General features: G+C 63.3%; 2 protein-coding genes across 3 annotated transcripts; both read right to left on the bottom strand.

Annotated features, from left to right (window-relative positions):
* Positions 1–3,591: 3,591 nt before the first annotated feature.
* Positions 3,592–10,669, bottom strand: TPGS1 (tubulin polyglutamylase complex subunit 1). Its single transcript, XM_044751748.2, has 2 exons — positions 10,293–10,669; positions 3,592–4,320 (listed from the first exon to the last, which is right to left on the bottom strand). The coding sequence occupies exons 1-2, from the start codon at positions 10,664–10,666 to the stop codon at positions 3,786–3,788; spliced, it is 909 nt and encodes a 302-aa protein (XP_044607683.2). The 5' UTR covers positions 10,667–10,669; the 3' UTR covers positions 3,592–3,785.
* A 1,085-nt stretch (positions 10,670–11,754) lies between these two features.
* On the bottom strand, positions 11,755–16,102 carry MADCAM1 (mucosal vascular addressin cell adhesion molecule 1). 2 transcript variants are annotated; one of them, XM_044751741.2, is made up of 5 exons: positions 15,856–16,102; positions 15,383–15,652; positions 14,655–14,987; positions 12,868–13,272; positions 11,755–12,137 (listed from the first exon to the last, which is right to left on the bottom strand). In XM_044751741.2, the coding sequence occupies exons 1-5, from the start codon at positions 15,968–15,970 to the stop codon at positions 11,983–11,985; spliced, it is 1,278 nt and encodes a 425-aa protein (XP_044607676.1). In that variant the 5' UTR covers positions 15,971–16,102; the 3' UTR covers positions 11,755–11,982. The 2 variants fall into 2 exon arrangements, with proteins under 2 accessions (XP_044607676.1, XP_044607677.1); XM_044751742.2 differs by having other exon boundaries at positions 15,910–16,099.
* Positions 16,103–16,326: the final 224 nt, after the last annotated feature.

The following is a 16,326-nucleotide window of genomic DNA, read 5'->3' as shown; positions in this document are numbered from 1 at the left end:
ATCTGTTAAATGGGTTACATGATGTTATATTTGAAAGGCTCTTAGCATGGATCCTGAAGATGTTATGGAGGCTTAGACAATAGTGTTTTGGGGCAATGATGCCTCTTGGGAAGAAAGACACAATCTCAGGAGGCAGAGGGGCTGCAGGGGGAGTAAAAGGGGACGCACAGGAGAGAATGTGGCCCCTGCAAGGCCAGCTCTGCCTCCCCCTGGCTGTGCCCTCTGCTACTTACTGTGCTGGAGAACAAGGCCCCCCATAGACAGCCACGTCCTAATCCCGGAGCTGTGGATACACTCCCTCACGTGACAAAAGGGAGTCTGCAGACGGGATTCAGATCCCGGAGATGGGGAGGTCATCCTGGGTCATCCAGGTGGGTCCCGTGTAGTCCCCGGGGGGGGGGGTGCGGGAGGGTTGGGGGCAGAGCGGGCGATGTGACGACGGGCAGAAGATGGAGTGACACACTTTGGAGAGGGAGGAAGGGGCCGTGAGCCCGGGCATGCGGGCACTTCCAGAAGTGGAGAAGGCAACAGAGAGATTCTCCCCTGGACCCTCCGGAGGGAACAGCCCAGCCCACACCTGGACTTTAGGACTCAGCCCCGGAACTGGGACAGTAAACTTGTGTTAAGCCACTAGCTTTGCGGGGACTTGCTGCAACAGCCATGGGAACTGCACACTTATCTCTATGAACTTCAGATTCTTCCTCTGGGAAACTCATTCATTCGTTCATTCATTCACTCATGGCCTTACATGCACAAATCTAGACGCTGAGGACGCAGTGGTGAACAAAAGGAGCAAAAACCCCTGTCCTCAGGGAGGCCGTAAACAAGCTGATGGATAAGCAAGCACTTTCTGGTAGCAAAAATTACCATGAGGAAAAATAAAGTGTGGTGGGTCTTAGTAAAGTGGGTGGTGCAGGAGGGTTATTTTGGGCAGGGGTCAGGGGAGGCGTCTCAGGAGGCAGCAGTTGAGCAGAAACCAGAAGGAAGTGAGCCACCTGGGTCCGAAGGAACAGTGTTCCAGGCAGAGGGAACAGCACGTGCAAAGGCCCTGAGGTGGGGCCAAGCTGGATCACCTAGAGACCAGCGTGCCTGGGGCGGAGTGAGGTGACAGAGACAAGAAAAGAAGCAGAGGAGTCTCTTGGCTCAGCTTTCCTGAGTGCTGGCTCCCTTCACAGGCCTCATGGTGACAAGATGGCTCCAGAATTCAGGCCCTGATCCTCCCATTGTAGCTGTCCCAGAAAAAATTCCTAGGGCTGCATTTCATTGGCCAGCTGGGAGTCACATGCTATTCCTGAACCAATCACTGGGACCAGGGCACCTGGAGCAATCCTCTTGGCCAGTGGGGCCGATGGGTTCTCCCAGGTGAATGAGGATGCCGGCCGGACCACAGGGAGGAGCAGGCTGGACCAAGTTACTAGCTGCAACCAACAGGATGCAGAGCAAGGCCAGCCCCCAATCTCTGCCTCGGTGCCTGGCTGGACCTGGGGCTTCCTCAGAGACCAGACGCCCCAGAGGAGCCCTGGGATCAGGGAGGCTGACGACAGGCTCCGTCCCAGACTTAGCAGACCTGAGACATCCTTGAGGTGCCCCTGGGGAGATGCCCAGCAGGTGGTTGGCTCTCAAGGGCTGGAGCAGGGCAGGGCGGGGCCGAGAGGTGAATTTGAGAACCCTTGGCAACCAGACGGTAACTGAAGCTGGGAGAGGAGGATGCATGAGGAGAGGACGGAGAGGCCCCGGATGGAGCTGGGAGGACACGGTCCCCCAGGGAAGCGGGGAAGAGGAGGTGCGTCCTGTGCGGGATGAGGAAGCACGTGTTGCTGGAGGCGGGAGATTTGGGGCCCTGCATGGTGCACGCTGCTGCGAGGCCGGGTGAGGAGGGCAGGTCAGCTCCCCGGGCTGTGCTGGCAAAGTCAAGCCAGGATCCTGGCAACTGGGACTTGTGGACCCATGGGTGGGCTGTGGGCTACTCGGTGGAGGCCGTGAGGGAAGCTGGACGGGGTGGGGAGGTGGTCCCGGCCTGAGTCCCCTCAGCCTGATGGGGGGCCCTGGAGTGTGAGCTGCCCCCAGTCAGCTCCGTCTGAGGCAAGCAGCCGACTTTTGTACCCTCGGTGTCACTCACTGCGGACGCCTGACCCCAAAGGAGGGATGGAGCCTCCTGGGCCGTGTGGCTCCTCCCTCGAGGGGCAGGTGCGAGCTGGGAGGGGCATCTGGTGGCACCAGCAACGCCGGATGCACACCGCCCAGCCTGGGTTCTGATGACCAGGAGGGAGCGGTTACCCCCGGGGAGCAGAGCCCACCAGAGGGTGCCCAGCCAAGTCTGCTGGGAATCGCTGTGCCCGGGGTCCTGTCCCGGCCTGGAGCCCGTGAGTGAGCTCTGAACCGCAGGGCCTCACCCACGTCTCTTCCCTGCCGCTCCCCAGCGCACGGTCCGGGCCCGAGGCCGCCAGATGCTGACTCTTCGGGTGCATTCCCTTTCGCGGGCCGTGACATAATGGCCACCGCTGACTGAGCGGCCACTTCTTAACCTTCTGCTTCCTATTGTTGTGTAACAAATGGCCCCAGAACACTGTGCGTTAAGATGACAACCATCCTTTATCTAACTCACGGGTCTGCTGGGCGGGGACCACGTGGCCTGGGCTTCCCCACAACGTGGCCGTGACCCAGGCCTGCCTCCTGTGGGAGGCAGAGAAGCCACTCGGGCTCGGGGAGGGGACACAGATGCCACCTCTTGATCCGCCTCTTGAGGGGGCGCAGGCAGCTCTGGACGAGGGCCAGCATGATGTGCCCTGGTTCCTCGGTTCACTGACCACCTACCCTACACCCAGGGCAGGTCTGGGGGTGGGTGGGGACAATGTGGACTCCACCATCGGCAGCTCATTAAGGCTTTAAATTCCGCTCCCGTGGGGTCTCCCTCAGTCAGCAGAGGGGTTGTCCTGATGACACTCTATCAGGGGGCGACCAAGGCCGAGGGGAGCCACAGACAGCAGTGGTTCCGGCTGCGAATCTGCTCCCTGCGGGCTCTCCGTCCCTTGGGGGGCAGAGGGGGCCGGGCGCCGGGTCAACAGTGACTGGAGGGAGCTTGTGGGCGGGCGTGGATTCCAGAGGAACTGGCAGCAGGTGGGGGAGGCAGTGTAGGGTGTGGGCTCTGGAGCCGGGCCTGGGTTCAAATCCCTGCCTGCTCCCTTGCTGGCTGTGTGACCCTTCCCCTCTCTGGGCCTCAGTTTCCCCATCCGCCTAACGCGGGTGGTGGCCTACTTTCCTCCTGCGGCCGTGCTGAGTCGAATGAGGCTTGCTGGTCTCGAACGTGTCAGCCATTCCCGTCACCACTGTCATCAGTATCTGCCCAGCTGACCTCTTCCTCTGACAGCTGGGGAAATTGAGGCCAAGAGGAACTGCTTGCGCTGGGAGTGCGTGGCGAGCAGAGCAGAGCTCCTGGGTCCAGGGCACTTCGCTGGGCGGCCCCGTGCCCTCTGCTCCCATAAGGCCGAGTCCAGGGTGCCCTGGCGTTTCCAGGTGGGCAGCGGAGGGACCCGGGGGGCCTGGCCCGCGTGGACACGGGGCGCGGGCGGGGAGCACACACAGCAGGCCGGCCTCGGGAACAGACTTTATTACCGCCGAGGAGGGGTCTTCGCGGGGCTGGGAACGGGGCCCACTTCCCGGGACCCCCGGCTCCCCCGCAGGGGCTGGGGCGTGGCTCCAGGTCCGAAGCTGTCTGGGGGCTCCCCGCACCCCCGCACGCAGGGCCGCGCAGCCCCGGTCCACGCCGCGTTCGCGCGGGGGCGGCCTCAGCCCACCGGCTTGACCTTGGCGATGAAGAGGGCGGCCGCCTTCCCCAGGAACTCCTCGCGGGTCATGGGGGCGCCGGGCCGCCGGGCCCCCCGCGCACGGTCCATGGCGAGCGCCAGGCTGTCGGGCCCCAGGCGCGAGCCGGCCTCCAGGTAGCGCGCGGGCGCGGCGGCGTCGCCGGCCTGCAGGGCGCCCTCCAGAGTGTCCAGCACGGCCTGGCCCAGGCGCCGGTCGGCCACGGCCAGGCCCGGCTCGGCCAGCAGGCGGTAGAGCGCGCCGGCGCGCGCCACGAACTCGAGCAGCACGAAGCAGGCGAGCGTGCCGGCGCGGAAGACGCCGAGCGGCACGGCCTCGTGGTCGCGGCACTGGATCTTGCGCAGCAGCGGCGCCACCGCCTCCTCGGGCGCCTCCCCGTCGCGGCACACGCGCCGCAGCAGCTCGCTGTAGGTGCGCCCGTCCAGCCCCGGCCGCTTCTTGCGCCCGCTGGCGCTCAGGCACTCGTAGGCCACGCCGACGTTGTTGTTGAAGGCCGACCTGCGGGCAGAGGGGCGTCGGCGGCGCAGGGGAGCCCCCGCCGGCCCGGCCTCCCGGCCCCGCCCCGCCTCCGTCCCCGCCTCCGATGCACCAGGCCCGGCCTCCCGTCCCTCATCCCCCCTCACCCCCTCTGCCTCCAGTCCCCCCTCTGTCTCCAGGCCTCTTCTGCCTCCCATCCTCCCTCTATCTCCAGTCCCCCCTCTGCCTCCGAAGCATCAGGCCCGGCCCAGCCTCAGGGCCTTTGCACGGGCAGTGCCCTCTGCCCTGCATGCCCTTCCCCGGACCTCCCCACAGCTCCTCCGTGGGCCCCCTGACTCCACGACACCTTACTCCTCCATCTTCCCTCACGGGAGTTCCTACTATCTGACTTCCTATGTGGCGTCCTCAGGACACTGTGTCTTTCCCACCAGGACATCAGGCCAGGAGCCCAGTCAGGGAGTTCATGTCGGTCACTGCTATGGCCCTGGTGCCCAGAACATGACCCTGCACACAGCAGGTCCTCGAGAAACGTCTGCCAGTCAACCCCAGGCATCTGTCCCCAGGGTCCCCCCAATGATGCCTGCACTTAGAGGGGTCACTCTCGGCCAAACACTGTGCCTGGCCGCCAGCATGAGTCCACGCATTTCAGTCTCCCACAGTCCCACAGGCTGAGTCAACAACTATCGTGGCGGGGGGGGGGGGGGGTCAGACCCGGCCCACTGCCCACTTCTGTAAAGACAGTCTTACTGGCGCAGGGCCACGACTATCCACTGACACGCTGCCCATGGCCACCTTCCTGCTGTGAAGGCAGAGGCAGGCGGTCACGACAGGGACGGGCCACAAAGCAAGAATACTGACCACTTCCCTCACAGGAGTCTGTCCACCCACTGTCGGCCGTGAGGGGTATGGCTCCTTGCCCCACGGGGATCCTGAGGGCCCAGCACATACCCGGCTGTGTCGTGAGCTCCAGGAGCAAGCAGCTGGGGGCACTGTGGTGAAGGTGGGGTCTGCGGGGTTAGCCTGCCCGCTGGTTGACCCCGTGTCTCACTCCCCTTGTGGCATCGACAGCCCAGTGTGGGGCCCGTGGTCTGGTGCCAGAGTGTGGGTGGCTCGTTACTATTTCCACTGCAACAATGGGGAGTGAGGCTCAGGGCTGATGGTGGGCCGAGGATCCACAGAGGAAGGGGCTGACCGCGGGGCTCACACTCGTCCCTTCTGGGGGCTCAGCTCCCTGGGGAGGGAGGGACGCAGGGCAGCTCCCTCTCCTCCTGTGTGACCTGGGAATGTCGCCTCACCTTTCTGCAGGCTGGTATGCAGCAGGCGCCCAGTACATGCTGGCAGGTATTATGGGGGATCAGAATTGGCCACCTCAAAATGTCTTTTTGCCTTGCCTTGATTATTATTATCATTTTTTGAGGAAGGCTGGCCCTGAGCTAACATCCGTGCCTATCTTCCTCCACTTTATATGTGGGACGCCTGTCACGGCCTGGCTTGACGAGCGGTGTGTAGGTCCACGCCCAGGATCCAAACTGGCAAACCCCGGGCTGCCCGCCGAAGCAGAACGTGTGAACTTAACTGCTGCACCACCGGGCCAGCCCCTTGCCTTAATTTTTTTTAAGAACAAAAGACTCTGAAAGAAACTTTGACTTCTCCCACAACTGCCTAAGAGAACGCAGGATAGATCTGTCCCCAGGACAGGCCATCACCACAGATGACGCTGGGTATCGCAGACTGGCGGGGTCCTTGCTAAGCCCACTCTCATCAAAGTTCTGTTCGTCAAACATTTGCTTTGCCACGTCCCTGTGAGTTGCCTTCCTCCCCTTCGAAGCCCCCAAATGCTCCCCCAACACCCTCCTTTGTCTTTAGCTGAAGACGGTATTTAAGGTGGCAGCTCGGCCATTCTGGCGAGTTGCTCAGTTTCCCTGGGTTTCTCCCATGTAAACGTGTTACTAAGCTGTGCGTGATTTCCTCCTGTTACTCTGTCTCATGGTGATTTAATCTGTAGCCCAGCAGAAGGCCCCAGAGTCCGTCTTCCTCCCCTAGAGTATGCAGCAGGCGCCCAGCACATGCTGGCCACTCTGTCACCACTCTGCCCAGTGTGGGGCCTGTGCATGGATGTGCTGGCCCAGGGGCTCCGTGGGCAGCACCCTGTGACAGAGGAGGACACCGAGTCCAGGGTGAGAGGCCGTCCCTGGGGGTCTCTCCCAGCCGGCTTCAATCTCGGCCCATCTGGCCATGAGCGCTTCCTCTTCCCATCCGACCTGCGGCACCCCGGGCAGTGAGATGATGCCGTGAGGTGCTGAGGGTGGGCCAGAGGCAGCCTCACGCTGATGAACGCTCCTGCCGTCATTAGGACTGTCACACGTCAGCCGGCCAGGCCCCCTGAGAACATTCGCAGGAGCTCTGTCATCAACTCTCAGCAGGAAGGTGCCCGCGGGGCCATCCCATTGAGTGAGGCGTCACCAGTGGCTGCGGAACAGATGCCCAGACCAGCAGCCTCAGACGGCAAAGATGTTTACCACATCGCGGGGCTGTGTGTCGGGCTCGGGGCCTTGGCTGAGCTTCCGGCTCGGGGTCCTCATGACCTGCAGCCACGGCAGGTCCTCAGGGCTTGGCTGCCAGGGCTCCCCCACACTCCACGCGGGGCCGCTCAGCTGGAGCCCCAGTGGTCACCTTCCATGGAGGTTCAGAGCCATCGTGCTCCCTGCCCCCCGCTGCCACGGCGGCTTGAGCAGGGCCCCCACTGACCCCGCCGTGTGAGGGGAGTGAGCGTCAGCCGTGCCAGGGCCACGGAGGGTCCGGGGTCACCTGTTTGCGCGTGAGGCCCAGCCCGTCCTGTCCGGGGTCCTTGTCACCGCCGCCTGCTCTCCTTGCCTGGAGGGGAGTGTCCTCGTCCCTGCCTCTCGGACCTCCGTGAGCACAGAGGACGGACTCTGTGCTAGGGTGGGCGGTGGCCACGCACGCCGTCATCAGCTGTGACAGGCCACACCTCGGCTGTCAGACGCCATTTCTCTGAGGCTCCCCACCCTGCAGGCAGGAGGACACGACAGGTGTCACTGCCGCCCATGAGGATCCTCAAGAACCCAGAGGAGGTGGCCTCCACCTCTGGGCTGCCAGGCTCCGGGCCACACTCCCGGGCCACAGTCCTGGCGGGTCCCTGCCACCTGCTGAGTCACTGGGAACACGAGGGAAGCCCACATTGGCTGCTGTGCTCTCGGGACGCCCAGGCTCCAGTCTCAGCCTTGTGGGGGGAGCCCGGGCTCCGGCCTCAGTTTCCCCATCTGTGGAGCGGGGATCGGGCGCTTACTGGGGGTTCAATCAGCACAGTGCCTGCACAGAGCAGGCCATGAGCGTTTGTTAAAAATATATATATTCATGACGTGTCCCCAGAAAGAGCCATGGACTCACTCCAGACCAGGGCTCTTGACACAGGTGACCCCCAGGGGACACTGAGTGATGTCGGGGACGTCTGTGGTGGTCACACTGGGTGGGTGGGGCCAAGGATGCGACTGAACTCTCTACGGGGCCCAGGATGGCCCCCCAGAGCATGATCTGAGCTGAGGACCCTCCGCGAGTTTTCCCGGGTCCCAGGGACCCGCAGGAACGGAGCTCCTGCTGTTACTACTGTTAACAAGGAGATGGCCTGGAAGGAAGCCTGGGGCCACACTGGCTCTGACCCGCTGGCCACGCAGGTCAGCAAGTCCCAGAATGACTGTGCTGTGGGGCCTTGAGGCCGGCAGGGGGCACCCTGGTTGACTTCACCCGGATCTTTCGTGATGATGCTCTCAGAGCAGCCAGGACGGGTCACCCCCTCAGCATTCGGCAAAGCTTCCTGGCCTCAGAGGGAGCACCCGTCTCCACACCCGGGACCCGCCCAACCCGGCTTCTGCTTCTGGTCCGTCAGGCGAGGTTAAGGGGCTCCGAAAGTGAGCCCGTCTTCTGAGTGACCGCTGCCTCCCCTGCTCGCTCCCCTCCCTCTGGCCCCTGCTGCTCCAGGTGGCCTCCAGCCAAAGTCTCCAACGCTCCTGCGGTGCAGTGACCAGCGTCCCCCAAGATGCACGTCACCTGGAACCTGTGCGTGTGGCCTTATTTGTACATCGGGTCTTGCAGATGCCATCGGTTCGGGGTCTGGAGATGACGTGGCACTAAACCCAGCGCCCAGTGTCCTCACAAGAGAGAAAACAGAGAGAGACAGACACAGAGGAGAGGCCACCAGCCCAGAGACACCAGGGCCCCCAGGAGCTAGAAGAGGCAGGAGGGACCCTCTGGAGGCTCCGGGGGGAGCGTGGCCCTGAGACACCTTGACCTCAGACTTCTGGCTCCAGAACTGCAGGAGAATAAATTCCTGTTGTTTTAAGCTGCCAAGTTTGTGGTAATTTGTTGCAGCAGCCACGGGAAGAAAAACACAGCCCCCTGGAGCTCTTAGTGGTGACAGTCAAGAAATAATGTACAACTGAAATCTCACATTGATGTAAACTATTATGAACTCAATTTGAAAAAAAAAATACAGTCCCCTTGGCCCTAAATGGGCTGTTGGACACAGGGCCACCGCCAGCCCACACGGTGTCTCTGTGTGAATTAGGAGAAGGCTCTGCAAAAAGCCTTCACCTGAACATCCTCGTCTGTGGTGTCCATGGGGGTGAGCGGCTTGTCCAGTGCTCGACCTGAACGACTGTACTTGGCAGCACTGCAGCTGACTACTCTTCCTCCTTGGAAGACGTTCCGGGTGCTGCTCTCTTATTCTCTCCTTCACGTCCGGCCTGCCTTCTCAAGCTTTTTTGTGGGTTTTCCAAGGCTGGGGCTCCTCAGTGTTGGGTCCTGGGCTCTTCTCAGCTCGCCTCAGGCCTTCACAACCCCTCCCAGGTGACAACCTCCTGTCCCAGTCGCCTGTCTCAGTTGCAGACCCTCCTGTCCACCTTCCTGCTGTGAGGTTCTCCCAGCCCCACGACTTAACAGTCCCAAAGTGACTCTGGAAACTTCCCCCAAACCAGTGACCTCCCATCTCAGCAGACAGCCCCACGGGCCACCTGGGACTCTTCTCACACGCTCTCCTGCCACCCTGGCCCCAGCACACCCATCAGCTCGACCCTCCCAGCACATCCCAGACCACACACAGCCCACCAACCTGCTCCTCTTCCCCGGTCCCCACCGCAGGGGGCCCCCAGCCCCCAGACGCCCCACCACTCCTTGTATGGCTGTCATCGTGGACACCCCCCCCACTCCCTTCCCCTCTGTGGGTGGGGATGTGGGTGATCTGCTGAGATGCGCGCCCTTCACTGCCTTCCCACACCAGGGCTCCCTCCCGGGCTTGTGACCTGCAGCTGTGACTCTCTCAGGAGTGGGGGTTGCTGGAAGCACCTGGGAATCCCCTGAAAAGCTTCCTTGCTTGGCTTCCTCCCCTTTCCTGGGTTCTCCCGGGGGCACCCCCTTATAAAATTACCCCCTCATAAATGCTTGCCTCAGGCTCTGCTCCCCCCGTGGGTCCCACCCTGCTGCTCTGCAGCCCCCAGGCCGGTGCCCTTGCGCATCAGGCAGGCCTCTTTCTGGACGCCCCTCCTACCGCCAGGAGCCTCCCCCTGGGGTAGGGCCCTTGGGTGTCCGAGTTGCTCTCTGTCTCCACGGCCCAGCCCTGTCTGTGTTCATTTTCTGGCTGAATGGACGGGGATGCTGGCAACGAGGCAGCAAGAAGGGACCAGGCTCCGCGGCCTTGCTCTGCAACCTTGGGCACTGAGATTTTCAAAGTGGGGTGGGCTGCAAGGGGGAACTCAGCACCTGCAAAGAGCTGTCACAAGGGACGAAGCCTGCCGGGCTATCCGCGGCAGCACAAGCCCATCGCGGCCGCGGTGCACCCGGCACCCGGGAGGCACTGCGGACTACAGTTCCCAGCATGCCCCGCGCGCCACCACCGGCGCCGAGGGCGGAGAGCCGCGCGGAGCACGCTGGGAGTTGGAGTCCAGCTCCCGCCCGCAGCCCGCCCGGGCCCCACCCCGCACCTCTGAGAGTGGTGAGCCAGGCGGAGGTGCCACAGCGCGCGGCCCAGGCGCTGCTGCTGCAGCAGGAGCTGGCCCGGGGGCTCCCCGGCGCCGCCGTTGCCCGGCGAGGGCAGGCCCATGTTCTCGAAGTAGTGCGCCAGGAAGGCGATCGGCTCCTCGGGCCGCGCCTCCAGCACCTTCAGCAGAGCCGCGCGCAGCATCTCCGTCACGCCGACCTGCCGCAGGAAGTCTTCCTCGCTCTCGGCCGTTGCCGCCGCCCGGGACACCACCGGCCGGCCGCTGTCCGGGAAACTGGCCGCCGGGGCCACCGCCGGCCGCCGCTTCTCCACTGCCGCCATCTTCGCTGAGGGCAGCGGGACCGGAAGCGCCGCCATATTCCACTGCGCTGGCGCCGTGGGTGCGGCCATCTTGGTTAAGGGCAGAGAGCTCGGGGATCCCGCGGGGAGACTCTGGGAAATGACTAGCTCAGATCCTTCTCTCCCTGGGTTCTAGTCGGCACTCCCCCTCGGGTTTTCTCTTTCCGTGGACTGGTTGAGTTTCCTGGCTCGGGTCCGGAACCTGAATTTTGCCAGACTCCAAAATGGCTCCTCAGGCAGGGCTTGGTTTCTGGCATGAAGCCGGATTGCTTGCCATCTTGGTAGTGGGCGAGTCTTTTAGTAGTGTGGTCCCCTAGCAACGAGTCTCCTTGGTTACCGGAGAGGCCCGGCCGAGCGTGGGCGGGGATGGATGCGCCCAGACTCACGGACTGAGCGCCGCCCCCGCCCACTTTTCTGATTTTCGTCTTTGAGCCTTTGTGCGCGGGCTGGTCGTAAACCCAACCCAATCTCCGTCTGAGTTTATAGCTCACCTTAGGGGGAAAGACCCCCCCTCTCCCCGCAGCCACCCACCAGGCTGGGCTTAGGGACTGCTCTGGGCTCCCGTGGCCCCAAGTCCCCAGCACGTGTTCGCGGAATGCTTGGCCCTCTCGTGGTCCCCACGGCCCAGGCTGTTACCTTTCCTCACCATCGAGGGGCTCTTTCTCACACCGCATCCTCTACAGCTCTAGACTCTCCCGTAGCTCCCCCGTGCCCGCAGGCTGAAGTCCCCGGCACCTGCACCCCTTCATATGCTGGTCTCATCTCCAGCCTTTCTCTCCTCTCCCCCCTCCTCAGCCCCCAGCCACCCAGAAAGAGATGCAGTTTCCCTTAATAAGCCACCTCTCTTCTGTGTCTCTGCCCACGCTCTTCCTCCACCAAATACTGTCCCCCACTTCTTTTGAGGAGTCCTAGATATTCTTTAGGCTCTGGTGTCCTCAAATCCAGGGAAGGGCGCAGGCACCGGTGATGGCCCACCTCGGGCAGAGCACATCCTCCCGGCTGCCCCTTCTCCCCAGCCCTGGCCACGTGGCGCTGGGGAGTCACCCAGTTCAGAGGGGCTGTGCAGAGGATTCCAGCATCCTCATACCCTGACAGGGACCAGTGAAGTCAGACCAGATGCTCTTTATTCTCCAGCTCTGGACCGTAGGGGGTGGCTCCCAGGGGCCCCACTCAGGGGAAATCCAGCCAGCAAGGGAACCTGGACTGCTGACCTTCAGGGTGAGGGGCCGGCAGTCAGCCCTCATGCAGTCCAGAACCCTGCAAACGTCCTCCAGTCAAAAGTGAGTGAAGGAACAGCCGGTCACTTCAGGAGTGACCTCCTGACTCCCACCCCCTCAGTCAGGTCCAGGCAGGGCAGGGGGCCCAGAGGAGCTGGTGGGCCCCGTGGTCTGTCGGCAGCATTTCCACAGGCGATAGGTGAGGACCGCCAGCAGCAGCAGCGCCAGCACCACGCTGCCCGTCCACACGGTCACGGACGGCACTGGGGAGCCTGGAGAAAGAAGCGTGAGGAGCCTGAACCCCTCTTTGCAGGTTTTGGGGAGAAGCTCAGCAGAGCTGCTGAGGGTTTCCAAATCTACCGAGCTCCCTGAAACTTTACAAAGGGCTTCACCATTTAGAACAGCTTTTGACATGTGCAAACCCCTGGATATCCAGGGGGAATCTTTTGAAAGGTGCATAGGACCTGACGGTGGGAGGTGGGCTGTCCAGTGAGGTGGGCACAGGCCATGTCAGCGTTCAGAGTGTGGCTCATCTGCAAGCGCCCTCGGTGTAAATACACATCGCACGTTGAAGATGTGTATTTCTCCAGATAAAAAGAATATAAAATGTCTCACTCACACTTGTTTAGAGATTACATGTTGACATGATAACGTCTGAGATATATTGGGTTCTATAAAACATAGTATCAAACTTATCTGTACTTTTTTTTCTGAATGTGGCTGCCAGAAAATTTGAAATTCCGTAAGTGGCGGTATCCTATTTCCATTTCCCTCCCACAGGCTGTTCGGGTCTGTATTGTAAATTTTAGTTTACAAAGAGGTGTAAAATCTCACGTCCCTGAAATTTACAGCCATTGCCATGCCAGGCCACTGTAATTGCACGATGTCGGGGAGGCCGTCTGGCCACTGAGGCTGGGTGGGGCACTTCCTGGTCTGGGGTGATGCAAGGCGTCCCCCCACCGCCCGTGGCTCCTCTGGGCCCTCCCCAGCCCCAGAACTTACAGATTTGCGGGACCAGGTACAGGCTGGCCATCTGGCCCCCGGGGTCCAGGCGACACTGGAACCACCCCTCGGGGGTGCACTCGGCCCACGGCATGCTCAGCCAAGCCTGGGCTCCGGCCTCCCGCCTATCGTAGGCCTCCAGACCACCAGGGGCTTGGATCCAGCGCACGGCCACACCAGGGCTGCAGGCCGCCTCACACAGCAGCTCCAGGCCCCCTGGCGCAGGCGACTGGTGGATCTCAGGGCGGCAGGTCCTGGCGGAGCTGTTCCCAGAGGTGGGGCCTGGACTGGTGGGGCGAGGACTCGTGGGGTCTGGACTCCCAGGGCTGCGGGTGGAGCCCTGCTGGGGCGTTGCCTCTGGGGAGGTCATGACAGGGGGCTCCCGGGAGGTCAGGCTGTGCAGGACTGGAAAACAAGGTGGCCGTTTTCCCTCCCTGCCGCCCCAGGCCCCCCCTCCTGCCTCAGTCTCTCCATCTGGATCATGGGGTTGGACCAGAACAGCTGCGAGCACACCCTGGGCTTCTCGGGTGGATCGCAGGTATCTCGGTGGCTGGGAGCGGTCTCGGGGTCCATGGCAGCCGCCCCACCCTGAGCGAGCTGCTGGGGCTCTGGGTCTCACTTTCCTCCACTGTACTGGGGGCAATGGCCACCCCCCGGGGCTGCTGTGGACAGTGACCCAGTTCACACGGGGGCCTGGAGTGCAAGGTCAGGGTCATCAACTGCTGGGTTGTTGTGGGACTGGGAGGTGGAGAGAGGGGAAGATGCTCCCCATGGCGGGAGGGGGTCCTTGAGCTTTCTGCTCGTCACCTTGTGGTGCAGATGGGGAGACTGAGGCCCCAGGAGGGGTCTGCACGTCCTCCTATAAAATCTCTCGGATCCAGCAGCCTCTCCATGTGCCCTGCCACCACCCCCTCCCCAGCCCCTGGCTTCTACTTGATCCAAGCGCTGCCTGACCCCCACGACCCCAAGCACATTAACGTGAGTTTCAGGGTGCCCTGTCTGAGAGAGAATTGGTGCTTCTGTAGTGAGAGGCCACGAAGGGCCTGTCCCGGATTAGACACGTGTGGGTTAAATTAACAGTAACGTCTGACACGAACGGAGCACCTGCTGTGCACCAGGCCCCACGGGAAATGCTTTCGTTTGTTCACCACACGTATTTATTTATCGTGCACCTACTCTGCCCTGTGCCTGGTGAGGTCATTCACTCATTCGTTCATTCACTCATTCAGAACGTAGGTATCCAGCACCTACTGTGCGCCGGGCACCGCTCTAGCCCCAGACACACCCAAGAACCAAACAGACACATCCACATCCTGGTGAAGCCGACCGCAGGCAAGACAGATAACGAAAGGAAATAAGGAGAATGTACAGGATGTCAGGTGTTGATAAAAGGTGTCGGAAACAAGAACAGGAGAGGAGAAAGGGCTTGTGTGTGTGCGTGCGCGTGTGTGCATACACGTGTGCGTATGTGAGGGGCAGGGCAGGGGGGTCAGGGGAAGCCTCACTGGGAAGGTGACCTGAGGGAGGTGAGTGAGGGAGCCACAGAGAGATCCGGGGGAAGGGCATTCTGGGTGCAGGGCACGGCAGCGCAAAGGCCCCGGGGCAGGACCCTGCAATTTCCCCAGCCACCATGGGTAGTGTGACCATTCGGATGGGAACGCAGCAGGTGAGGGGGGAACCAGGGTCCCAGCGCAGGGCCCCGCTCATCGAGGCAGAGGAGCTGGGTGGTGCAACTTCACTTGCTCCTTGGGGGTCGCCAAGGTGCGGGTCGGCAGGTCCGCACTCACCTGGAATGGGCTGGCGGTGGCTCCGCTCCAAGCCGGGCAGCCTCATGGTGGCCTGGCATTGGAGGGCGGGCGGGGGGGAGGTCCCCAGCAGGGGCAGCAGCCAGCGCTGTGTCACTTGGAACAGCGAGTCCTCGCCGTCCTGGGACTCCTCCTCCAGTTCCGGGTCCTGGGCCTGCGCCCCCTCCAGCTCCCGGTCCCCCAGGAGCAGGGAGAAGGAGACGGTGTTCTGGTCGTCTCGCCTGGCAGGCGAGACGTTGTGGGCTGTACAGGTCACCTCCTGGTCCCGCCCGGCCACCAGGGCCACTGGGAAGACCGTCAGCTGGTCCGGGAAGGCTGTGGACAGGGGACGGAGGGGGGTGGGCTGAGTCCGGAGGGTCAGGACCACAGAGGGCCCTGAGGAGGGGGTGTGGGGTGGGGTCAAAGGTGAGCGGGGACTGTTGGTGCACAGCGACATGGAAGACCCAGAGGCCAAGCTCGGTGTGGCTAGAATATAAGGGGGAGGGGCCCAGAGTAGAAAGGATGGGGGACTGAAGGCCTGGAGGCTGCAGGGAGGAGGGTGCGCAGAGGAGGGAGCGGGCCGCAGAGCGACTTGGAGCTGGAACGCAGGCACGGAGCTGGGGCGGGGTGGGCAATCCCGAAAGGCTCCGGAGAGGAGGCAGCGGCAAAGGAGGACAGAGGTGATGCGGGGCTGCCGGGTGTGCAGATGCGCGAGGGGTGGCGGGGCTCACAGAACACCAGCAGTTCCACGGTCCGCTGGAAGGTGGAGTTCCCGCAGGAGCCCACGCACACGCGGATCCCCGCCGCCGCCAGCGAGGCATTGCGCACGGAGAGGACGCTGCTGCCCGCGCCCGACTGCACGGCGCCCAGGCTGGTGTCCAGGCCGCGCCACTGCACCGAGGCCGCCCCGGGGTCCGCGCAGGCCACGCGGCAGGTCAGCTGCTGCGACCCACCCACTTCCACCGCCACCACGAGCTCGGGCGGCTCCACCTCCAGGGCACCTGCGGGCAGACGGCGCGCTCAGCCGGGCGCCCCGCCCGCCACCCGGGACCCTGGCCTGGACTGGTCCCAGGGGCGCCCGCGCCTGGACCCCAAGCCCTCCCAGCCCCGCCCCCGCCAAGGCTCTCCTCCAGGACCCCCTCCCCTCCCTGCGCCCCCTCCTCCCTCCTGAGCCCCCTCCCCTCCCTGCGCCCCGTCGTCTCACCTGACCCCCCTCCCCTCCCCAGACTCCTCCGCTCCCGGAGCTCCCCACCCTCACCGCGGCCGCGCCGCAGCAGCCCCAAGAAGAGGGGCAGCAGGAGGCCGAGGCCCCACTCCATGCCGGCCCCTGCGTGTCCCCAGCCCACGCGGCCGTGGCTTAAATAGCGGCGCCCGGGGCTCCTTGCCACCGCCCCCTCTTCCAGCTGCTCCCCGGGGGTTTCCCGAGGGGTTTCCCGCCCTGACCCCCGACTCCGGAGGCGACAGGGAGGCAGGGGCTGGCGGCCAAGGCGGGTCCGGCCGAGGTCAGAGAGGCGGGGCGGGTGGGTCTGGGCCGAGTCCAGGTCTCACTTTTAGAAACGGGAAGATAAGAAAGCGCGCGCAGCAGACGATGACCCCCGAGGTCAATTGAAGGGAAATCGGAACCAGGCCTAGGGTCGGCACCGCCCCCTGCCCACCCCGGTCCCCTGCCGGCCGG

This window comes from Equus asinus, chromosome 20 (assembly GCF_041296235.1).
Source record: "Equus asinus isolate D_3611 breed Donkey chromosome 20, EquAss-T2T_v2, whole genome shotgun sequence".
Taxonomy (NCBI): Eukaryota; Metazoa; Chordata; class Mammalia; order Perissodactyla; family Equidae; genus Equus; species Equus asinus.
Note: the sequence above shows the minus strand (reverse complement) of the source record. Positions and strands in the feature narration are given on the sequence as shown.

What these genes read in the sequence shown, in the direction of transcription:
- TPGS1 (XM_044751748.2), bottom strand. Translation starts at nt 10,666, where the DNA reads ATGGCGGCGCTTCCGGTCCCGCTGCCCTCAGCGAAGATGGCGGCAGTG. An exon ending in CTGGCTCACCACTCTCAGAG is followed by an intron (nt 4,321 to 10,292) that starts GTGCGGGGTGGG and finishes CTCTGCCCGCAG; the next exon opens with GTCGGCCTTCAACAACAACG.
- MADCAM1 (XM_044751741.2), bottom strand. Translation starts at nt 15,970, where the DNA reads ATGGAGTGGGGCCTCGGCCTCCTGCTGCCCCTCTTCTTGGGGCTGCTG. An exon ending in CGTGGAACTGCTGGTGTTCT is followed by an intron (nt 14,988 to 15,382) that starts GTGAGCCCCGCC and finishes CCCTGTCCACAG; the next exon opens with CCTTCCCGGACCAGCTGACG. An exon ending in CCACCGCCAGCCCATTCCAG is followed by an intron (nt 13,273 to 14,654) that starts GTGAGTGCGGAC and finishes CTTGTTTTCCAG; the next exon opens with TCCTGCACAGCCTGACCTCC.